General features: G+C 38.3%; 1 protein-coding gene across 1 annotated transcript; it reads right to left on the bottom strand.

Annotated features, from left to right (window-relative positions):
- Positions 1 to 402: 402 nt before the first annotated feature.
- On the bottom strand, positions 403 to 10054 carry LOC103035568 (uncharacterized). Its single transcript, XM_007255084.4, has 13 exons — positions 9647 to 10054; positions 8012 to 8134; positions 7070 to 7370; positions 6762 to 6951; positions 5730 to 6015; positions 5054 to 5357; positions 4032 to 4218; positions 3381 to 3576; positions 2648 to 2960; positions 1896 to 2081; positions 1297 to 1444; positions 1027 to 1096; positions 403 to 881 (listed from the first exon to the last, which is right to left on the bottom strand). The coding sequence occupies exons 2-13, from the start codon at positions 8127 to 8129 to the stop codon at positions 556 to 558; spliced, it is 2625 nt and encodes an 874-aa protein (XP_007255146.3). The 5' UTR covers positions 8130 to 8134; positions 9647 to 10054; the 3' UTR covers positions 403 to 555.
- Between the last annotated feature and the right edge of the window lie 598 nt (positions 10055 to 10652).

Genomic DNA, 10652 nt, shown 5'->3' with positions numbered 1-10652 from the left:
AAAATATCTGGAAACAAAAACTGAAATATTGATTTTGATTTGGTCTCATTTTCATTTTTTAATGCCAAAGCCAAGTGTTTTCAGTTTACAGCAGAAATAGTGTTATTGGAGGACACTGTACGTAGTCAACAAACAAATATAGCATGTGACATAGTTGGGTAACAATTTTAAATATTATATAATAATTTTCTGGAGTTTAAAATAGCTGGGGTCAAATTAACACCAAGGATAAAAGTGTTCATGAATTTGAAGGTAACAGGAGGGTTATGCTGTTTTTTTTTTAGTTGCAATATAGCAACACGTCTAATAGAGCCAACAAGATATGGAAATTAAATAGTATCCAGAGCTATCTTGGAGGCTAAATCCTCTTCATACACTTTGGTCCAATAAAACTCACAAGAGGAAAAGAATGAATGTATTTTATTTATGTACATTCGCATGGCCCATAACTACATACCTTAGCTCACTTAATAGAACATGAACTCAAAACACTGAAGCGGAATATCTGAAGCTTGCACAAAGATAATCATAAACACATTTCTGAGAATTCAGGTTTTAAAATTCAATCACATGAGTGAGAGGACCGTTGCTGTTAAGGTACATAGTCTGCATGTTTCCGTATACTCCGTGTTTAACGGTAACTCCAGCTTCGGTGCACTTCACAGACGCAGCCATCTCCTGCTCACACAGATAAACGAAACGCTTGTAAAGGTGGACGCCCTTCCAACGCTCCACGGCGCTGTGGTGCTGCACTCGGGTGCCTTTCATCACCCCGGTCATGGTGTCCTGGGGAACTATCAGCACGTTCCCTGGAAGCTCCAGGACAGATATATTCCTGCCACCGCTGACTGGGAAGATCTTCGCATTAAGCAAGGTGTTTACTGTGGAGGTAACAACAAAAACAATGTTATCACACTAAAGTAATGCATCAGGCATAATCATTTAGCATCAATAGATGCAACTTTATATGCAATAATGGCCACAAAAATGGCCACTGCAAATTTGATGTGAAACAGGATAACCTACCCATTTTGGGAACGATATTCTTGGTAGCGCCTTTATAAAAGCACACATAGATCACCATTCCCTCATGAATCTGTAAACAAGAAATAACAGAACAATATTTCTGCATCTTTCAAGCCTGAGGCATGTTACACACAGTACTATCGCATCTATTTTCTGGCACACTGAATTATGAGGCACATTATGCTCACACAGTAGTAAAGAACAGTCAAACAAGCTCTGGATGTTAATCTACATCTAGTAGAGTAAATATGAAGCATTGTAAAAAAATACCTCCACCCATTCCGAGTCAGCATCAGCGATTTGAGGCTTAACCTGCAGTAAGGCATGGCTGCACTGCTGAATGACCGTCCTCGCGCTCAAGCTGCAGCTTTTCTGCTTCTGTGCCGATTCTTCAGGTGTCTGACGGGAACAGCTGGAGCTGGTGAGGTAAATAAAAATATCAAAGCCATCAGTTTTTGAATTAAGCCTTAATTTCTTACACTAAAAAGTCATACAACTAATTATTCTTCAAGGATTCTTTAGTAAATTTAATGACGATTATTATTATATTTAACGAATAGAAAAAGTAGTCCAGCAGACTAAGGCGCTGCCACTATGGGAGCTCGCTGGTTCATATCCCGGTCATGCAGCTTGCCATCAGCTGCTGGAGCCCTGAGAGAGCACATTTGACCTTGCTCTCTCTGGGTAGGTACAATAGATGGTGCTCTTTCCCCTCATCACTCCTAGGTTGATGTGGATCAGCACAAGGCTGCGTCTGTGAGCTGATGTATCAGAACCGAGTCGCTGCGCTTTCCTCCGAGCGTTATGTACTGAATAATCACATCACACACTGATGTATCAGCTTTAGACGTACTGAGGAATTTGTTTACCTTACTGCCGGGTCCTCTTTAATAATAACTGGTGTATCTGGAGTTTTACTCTCAGGCTGAAAGTGAAGGAGACTCTTGGTCCTGGCGCTACTTGAACTGTCCTCCACAGCCACCTCTGAGACAGAGAGAGGAACGTCTTCATTCTCAGCGGCCACGGTCCCGTTCACCTGAGCAGGCAGTCCAAGACTATAGAGAAACAAAGTAAGAGATGATTAAAAAGTCATTTTAGTTCAGTAATTTAGTTTAAAATGTGAAACTCATATATTATTTAGATGTATTACACACAGAGTGATCTATTAAAGTGTTTTTTTTGTTCTTTTATTGTTGATGATTATGGCTTACAGCCAATGAAAATCCAAAAATCAGCGTCTTGGCCAGTGTGGGCTGTGTGCCAAGTCCTGCTGGAAAATGAAATCCGCATCTCCATAAAAGTTGTCAGCAGACATATATATATATATATATATTTATACATAGATTCCGCATAGTCTGCCTCCTGGCGCCGGCTGCTACGCTATGTGTAGTCTATGTATATACATGTCTGTCATTATCAGTACAGTGATGGTGGCATCCAGATCTGAAGCTAGTGTTATGGGATGTAATCAGTGTTTTTTAATAAGCTTCTTCTGCACTATTTAAGTTATTAATGCCTCGTTTTAAATGTCAGGGCTCTCTGGATTCTAGCAAGGAGGTGTGGAGCTACTTTGAGCTGGATAACGGTGGAAAAATCGATTTAGCGATTTTGTAAAGCATACCTGTACTGCTCCTCCATGGGCTCCAAAAGTTCAGAGACCTCAGGGGTTTCAGGACTAGGACACTGATCCATGGTATAAGGCTTGTCAGGGTATGAACACTGGTGGCAGCGCTGAATCCACATCGCCACGTCCGCCTTCAGCGAGCCCCAGAAGAAATGTCTGGAGATGAGCTTCAGGCACTTCTCGTACGAGAGGTGGTTCATGTCATCGTGGTAGACAGTGAGCGTGGACTGGACCTCCTCTTTGCTCCTCACTACTCTGCGCCTCCCGTGCTCCTGGACGCGTCTCCCCGAGGTGTAGAACAGGAAACCGTCTGCATGAGACAAGAGAGCATCGGATTAGCGTGTCTTTCCAAACCAGGGTAATAAAACATCTCAAATCTGATTAATAATAGGAGTACTTCACCCAGAGATAAATTTCACGAATCATTTAAAAATCACTTCACCACCCAGCATCAAAACCTGCTAAATTAGAAGGAAAACATGGCGACACCCCTGTTCCTTACTAGTGTCGCTTAATGCATCTTACGTATAAAAACAGACCAGAAAAAAGATGTTAATTGACAGTCCGTCTTATAATACCGTGTGATTGTTGTGCGAAAAATACAGTATTTTTTGTCTTGCTCAACAAATTACCCAACTATAGTCTCAATAGTAAATATAACTGCCATTTTCTTGAATGTAAAATAGGCCTACTGCTGCCGTTCAGCTCAAAATCCAGTAAAATAACTTACCATGAATAGCAAATCTGGTGCAGAGTCTGCGGAATGTGTTTTTCTCCACAGAAGTGAGTCCCGGTGGATAACCTTTTCCATTCAAATACTTCTCAATTGCATCATACTTGGAGAAAAAAGCATGCTGGGTAGTGGAGTCATCCTCAAACGTACCACTCCTCTCATTAAAACTATAAGAAGAATCTTCTTCGTTTCCCTGTGAGGAAATAGGTGCTCAGTTATCAATTTATTGTACCATAAATAAACACATCTTCAATCCTTTTTGATGAGCATGAAAATGTCCATTGTGTTCCCCCTGCATGTTTGTTCACATACAAAATAAACTTTGCTAAATAGAGGTGAGACAATATATCGAGATCGCGATACATTGAACAGTTTCAGTTCTTGATACATTATTAATACACTGCATCAGATATCAATATTTTTATTGAAACATACGTCTTGTCCCTAATTTGACTTACTACTAATCAAATAAAAAAGGTAAAACTGCAGTAAAGAATACTAGCGGTCATATTCTGTGAAACTGACACTAGTAAATTTATCATTCCTGATATTTGTTTATTTAGGAGTATGTTATAATTTGGGTTGTATATTTTGAGTATTGTAGAATCACTGTATTGAGAGGGGCCACAGATACTGAGCACAGAATACCTGTGAGGTGCAGAGGAGCAGGGTGGGGACTGCGTGAGGTTTGAGCTGAACAGATCCTCCCGAATGGTCAAAGCAGTCCTCAGTAAAGTGAGTGGAACAGACCACAGACCGGGGCCGCGGCTGCCAGTTCACTCTGTGCAGGTTTCTGATCCACTGATTTAATCGCTCCGGCTCATGAAAAGGAAATCTGTGAAAACAACATGGTCTTCAGTGTTAGTAAACTACAAGATGAAGAACATCTGAACACATTTTCCAATGACAAAAGACTCTTAAAAGACCTAGAGGATGTGGCGTTTTGTCCTCCTATTCACATGAAACACAGTCGATGTGGCCCAACTTTACAAAACCACTTTTAACTACAGGCAATTCCCCTAAAACAAAATAACGCAGTGGCCTCTATTTTCGGCCACTTCAGTAAAAATTGTGGAAATGAAGTTTTGTGTACTTTGGCGCCAGTACAAGGGTCCCCTATTTTCGGCCACCTTACATTCAGCTTAAAATACTCTATATTAACTGGAAAATATATACACTTAAGCTTTATTTAATAATAACAGGATATTGGTGGATGATAATATGTTTAAAAATAAGTATTTTTGAATCGCTGGGCTTTTTTACTTGGGATCCAGCAGATCCTGGTGGTGTATAACGACATAGCATTTGACATGTGTGTGAATCCATACTCCGATTACATCAGGAAAACATGGCGACACCCTTGTTCACTTGGAATTAGGCTCCCTAAGTAGTGTTCAACATAAAAAAAAATCGAGAAAAATAGCAGTCGCGCTACGGAAATAGTTTTTTATGCATCGTTGTTTTACGCACAAATTTACAACAGCGATACTTAAATAATATTTTCTGAAAGGATATTTTGTAATAATACAGCTTAAGTGTTCATCTAAGGTGGGAGGCGACGTGTTTTGAATTTCTTTAAAGCGATTGACAGTGCAATACTGTGAAACTGGACGAAAATAGGGGACCACACATTATTCTATTCACTTTTAACGGCACAACTTCATGCTCACCGGTGAAAGGTCAGGCCCAGTGTCCTCTCCAAAGGCCCGTTGTAATTATTGCAGCTGTAAACTGAACAGCGGAACTTCTGTGTCGCTTCGTCCATCTCCATACAGAACTGGCAATTTCCAATCCACTCCTCAACGTCCCTGTTAATAGTGCCCCAGTAATACAGCACAGAGATGGAGCCCAAACATCTTTTCAAACCAAAGTGGCCCCTTTTGTCATGGTGCTCCCTGAGCACGCAAATCACTTCCTCCCGGCTGCGAAGAACTCTGCGAAGCTTGGAGCCATGCCGGTAATGCAAAACTCCATCTATAGTAATAAAAGACAACCATGAAGAATGTTACTTTACTCTTAGATGGTTAAATATTTATGTATTTAGTTCACAAGCACAATGGAATCTATTATTTTGAAAGATACGTAGTTTCTGTTTAGTTCTATATCACCAAGGCTGGAGCAGTATTAGCATTAGCCGCTATCTGTGCTAAGCGCTAGCTCTTGCACCATTCAAAGATGAGTATATCAGACTGTAGTCTGTGCATTTACCGTGATAAAAGACTTGCTGAATTAGAAGGAAAACATGGTGACACCCCTGTTCCTTACTAGTGTTGCATAATGCACCTTATAATTGATGCAAAAATGGAATGAGATCTTAAAGATCTGAAAAACTGATCTTCAGCTTACCTTGGAGACAGAAGCGCTTGGCACATCTTTTGATAGCACCTTTCCTGCAGTAAGGCATACTGCGGTACACACCTGTACGCAGGTACTTCTCCAGCGCATCGTACTTTCTGAAAACAGGCTCAGAGGTGGAGAGAAACAGGAAACTGTTCATACTGCCTCCATCTGTGCTGGTCTGCACAGTTTTACCTTTGGAGTACGGGTGCTCTGAATGCTCCAGATCGTACTCCTCCAAGGGTTCATTCTTCATAGATTCCATGGAGACGCCAACCCAGCATTCATTACTGACCTGTTTAAATAAAAATCAGGTTCACTCGTCATGCTAATAACAAACATTCTCTGAGTTTTAAGTCACTGAGCTCCTTTAAAACAAGTTAATAAATTACTATGCTACATGAGTAAAACTCAAAACAGTTGAAAATCATAGCAATAGAAACCTGTTTATTGGGCACCCAGTCTAAAACCATGGGCACTTTTATGGTGTGATAACCGTCAGACCTGAATTATGTTCCAAAAATATGTGTGACAAAAAAAAATAAACGTATTTTACAAAATAAATCACTCTTGTTACTGGCACTCATTCCAGATACTGGCACTCATTAATTCTTGATTTCCTTTTTATTTCTTTCCTTCTTTAATTTTTTTTTATATAGTTTTATAACTATTATTATTATTTTTTATTATTGTTTTTTATTTTTAGTTAATTTATTTACTTGTATTTTTTAATGTATAATGTAAAAGTTAGTTTTAGCTTAATTTTAACTGTTTGTTTGGTGGTATTAATCGTATCTTCTTTTAATCTTAATTTCTTATCAATTAAACCAAGTTTTATTATATTTATTATTTTGATCTTTTATTTACTTTTATTTTAAAATGATTAAAAGTAGTTTTCTTGTTTTTTCTTTGTCTTGTCAATCCCTGTTATTTTAAATGCTCAGCTACACTGAAAATGAGGGATGCCCTCAATGTACTTCCAAGTCAAAATAAAGGTTGATTGATTGATGCATAAAAATGAAATCAATAGATAAAAGTGACCTGTTGATACGCCGATGGTTCGATTGTGGGCACAGCATCCGGTTTAAGGCAAAGTACGTCTCCGTCCTGTTCGAAGCTGTCCTCTGTGAAGTGTTTGGAGCACATAGCCGATCTGTTGTGGATAGACCAGCGATCCCTGTGAGCGAAGCTGATCCAACATTTCAGTCTCTCCGGCTCACCAAACGGAAACCTGGCGACCAATCAAGAGAAACGACTCATTATGAACACATACACACAAGCTTTCAGAAATAAAAAATTAAAAACATTCTGAAAAATGCAAATACTAGTAGACCTGGTGAAATTCATACCGATGAAAAGTGACCTCTTCCTCGTTATCAGCCATCCCTGAGCTCTCACACCCGGGAACAATGCACTGCACGCGCATGGCAGGATTGGTGGGATGGGAACAACCCTCACAGTTGTCGATCCAATCAGTGACGTCTCTGGAGATGGAGCGCCAGTAATAGAGATCAGTAACGGCTTTCAAGCACCTCTTGCGTCCGGCATGATTACAGTTGTTATGTTGTTCTATCAGCACTGCTTTCACCTCCTCCTCGTTGCGGAGCACCTTTCGTTGGCGTTTGCCATCTATGTACCATAAAGCATCACCTGCAACAGTAGAAAACACCATTAAGAAAAAGATTTACCTACATGTACCAAACCTAGACCTGTCACGATAATTACATTATCGATTAATCAATACTATTTATTGGCTACCCACCTCTGTGTGTAAGTAACTATAGGTTTAAATAGGATCTCCGGTGAATTTGGTGTTTTACAGAGACTCTAAGACTAGGTCAGTGGCTGAACTGCACTTAGCAGGGCATTATTACCCATGTTGTAAAGTTACATATGCAAACATTGCAAAGACTGTTATTAGAGTAAAAATGTCTTTATTGTTAAAACGTTTGTAACTGTTGTTCATCTCTCTGCCCCGCAGTAATGTTGGCCAATCAGAGGTGATATGTTTGCATGTATGAATATCAATAAGCAAGAGCCTAAATCCTATCGTTTCTCCCTGCCCCACTACTCCACCAGACTAAAGCAGAGTTATACCGGATCACTGGAGCGCATTTTTTCACAAAAATCAGCCCACGTCATTCATTCATAGTAGAGACCACAACTAGGCATTTTAAAATTAATCAAAAAACGATGGAATGAGTGAAGTGAAGAAAAAGTATAAATTTTCCTATCTATGACAAATTAAAATGTATTAATCAATTTACATTCGTAAAAACAGAATCACTTACCAGCCCAACGAAACTTCTTACTGCTCCGCCTTACAGCTCCTTTATAGATTTTATTCTCATGGTTGAAGGTCCCAAATCGAAGAAACTTCTCTACCTCATCAAACCTGTTGAAGCTCATCTTTCCTATAAAAGAAATATAATTACAGAGATGTAAAATGTGCATTTCTGTATCAGGTTGCCCTGAACAGTATAAATACTAGTGCATATCAAAAGGTCCTGCTGGAAAATGAAATCTACCTCTCTATAAAAGTTGTGAGCAGAGGGAAGCATGAAGTGCTGTAAGATTTTGTAGGAAAACAAAACTGCACTGACTTTAGACTTGATAATAAAACACAGTGGATCAACACCAGCAGATGACAGACATGACTCTCCAAACCATATCATGTATTTTTTATTGCACAATGCTCACGAGCCATTGCAATTTGTAAAACACTTACAATATGTAAAAACAGTGATATAACATATCTATTAACTAGGTTTGGAAGCTCTTTTGGAAGCAGACAATACAGTACACACACACCAACACCACAACAACTTCTGACAGAATGTAAATACAGACTATATTAATCTAATGTTCACACAACTGCCTATCCCAGAATATACCTTATTATAACATTAACCAGTTAATTGAGTACTTGGTTAACTATCTCGTCAGCTAATTAGTTAGTTGTTTAGCTTGATAGTTACCCAGTTAGTGAGTTAGCAATTTAGTAAGCTAGTTGGTCAGCTAGTTAATTAGTTGTATAGTCACCTAGTTAGGTAGCTAGTTAGTTTGATAGTTAGTAGGCTAGCTAGTTATTTACCTACTTAGTTAATTACGTATCTAGTTAGTTACCTACTTGGTTAGCTATTTAGTTACCCAGTTAGTTAGCTTGTCAGTTACCTATTTAGTTATAGTTTATTAGTAACCTAATTAGTGCCTAGTTACCTAGTTAGTGTCGAGTTACCTAGTTGCCTAGTTAGCTAGTTAGTTAGCTTGCTAGCTAGTTAGTAGGCTAGCTAGTTATTTACCTACTTAGTTAATTAGTTACCTAGTTAGTTACCTACTTGGTTGCCCAGTTAGTTAGCTTGTTAGTTACCTATTTGGTTATAGTATATTAGTAACCTAATTAGTGCCTAGTTACCTAGTTAGTGTCGAGTTACCTAGTTAGTTACATTGTTAGTTACCTATTTAGTTAGTTACCGAGTTAATGATTTACCTATAAGTACCTAGTTAGTTCGTTAGCTAGATTGTTACCTAGTTAGGTATTTAGTTAGGTAGTTATTTACTTACCTAGTAAGTTAGCTAGGTATCTAGTTAGTTAGCTATTTAGTTAGGTAGTTAATTCGTTACTTAGTTAGTTATCTAGTTTATTACCTAATTAGTTGGTTAGTTACTTGATTAGTTATCTAGTGTGTTTAGTTACTTAGTTAATAAGTAGTTTGCCTAGATATTTACCTAATTTAGTTGGCTATTTACCTGTTTAGCTAGTTACCTGGTTAGTGCTAGTTAATTAATTAGGTAGTTAGCTAGATATTTACAATTTCTGTAGGTTAACTTAATTGAACACAGTAGCTATTTATTTAGAGCTAGGAATAGCTAAGCTAACAACACGGCTACACATATGTAACCCCCGCTTTGTTCTAATACTGTACCTGGTTAAATCCTCCGGTAAGAACAGTGATGAATGCGGTATGAATGCAGTATAATGCAGTGATTATAAAGCAGCGGTTTGGGGTTATAGAGTGTGAATCGCTGCAGCTGAAACTCCGCGGAGGTGTTCAGCGGACACCAGCGGAGCACTTTTCCGAGGGGAGCCGAATTTAGCGCTACATCAGCCGGACACACAAAACCTCCACCAGCCCGGCCTGTTCACGCCCTCAGCGCGGCTCCAACGCGCTAATCCAACACTTACTAACCCAACGCGTCTAATGATCAGATTTGTATACTTGCCTGATTAAATTATTAAACAGAAAATTATCTAAATATTTCCTTAAAATGTGCTGCGAAGAAAAGCGACGACGGAATTATACGGATCCCTGTACGCCACTTCCTGTTTGCCGCGTGCCAAAATAAAAGTTGACCAACACTACTATTAATTTTGTATACAATACAATCAAGCAGCTTAAAATAGACACAATAAAAATAAAATAAAATAAATAATAATTTTAATTTCTCAAACATTTGTCAGTAAGTAAATATAATTATTTAGATTCGAATAAACAAAAGTTTGGAATAATGGTTTATATAGTTAATATTTTAGCAAATTTAGTTGTTTATACATTTAACCTATATCATTTTAATTAAATGTATTATAACATTTTCTGTGGTCAAATGAAGGTTCATTAAATTATACAAAATATATATGAATTGGACTTTGAGGGGATTTCCTTAACCAACCTGCTCTTCAAGTCTAAAAACATACAGTATAATAATATATTTATTGTTCCAGAGTAATAGCTCATGAGGCGAGAAATTGTGTTTGTAGATCAGCAACCAGTTTATAAGTACTTGTCTGTGGAAGGCTGATAATTGTATAGGTAGTTTATTTACATTATTTAAACCCCCAACCTTTTCGAAAAGTAGATTTGGTACAGACTTCCATATTTTTGCAGGATTTTTACAGAACCCTTTAAGCCGATTAATTTCAATAGTTTGGTT

Source organism: Astyanax mexicanus, chromosome 14, assembly GCF_023375975.1.
Source record: "Astyanax mexicanus isolate ESR-SI-001 chromosome 14, AstMex3_surface, whole genome shotgun sequence".
Lineage (NCBI taxonomy): Eukaryota > Metazoa > Chordata > Actinopteri > Characiformes > Acestrorhamphidae > Astyanax > Astyanax mexicanus.
Note: the sequence above shows the minus strand (reverse complement) of the source record. Positions and strands in the feature narration are given on the sequence as shown.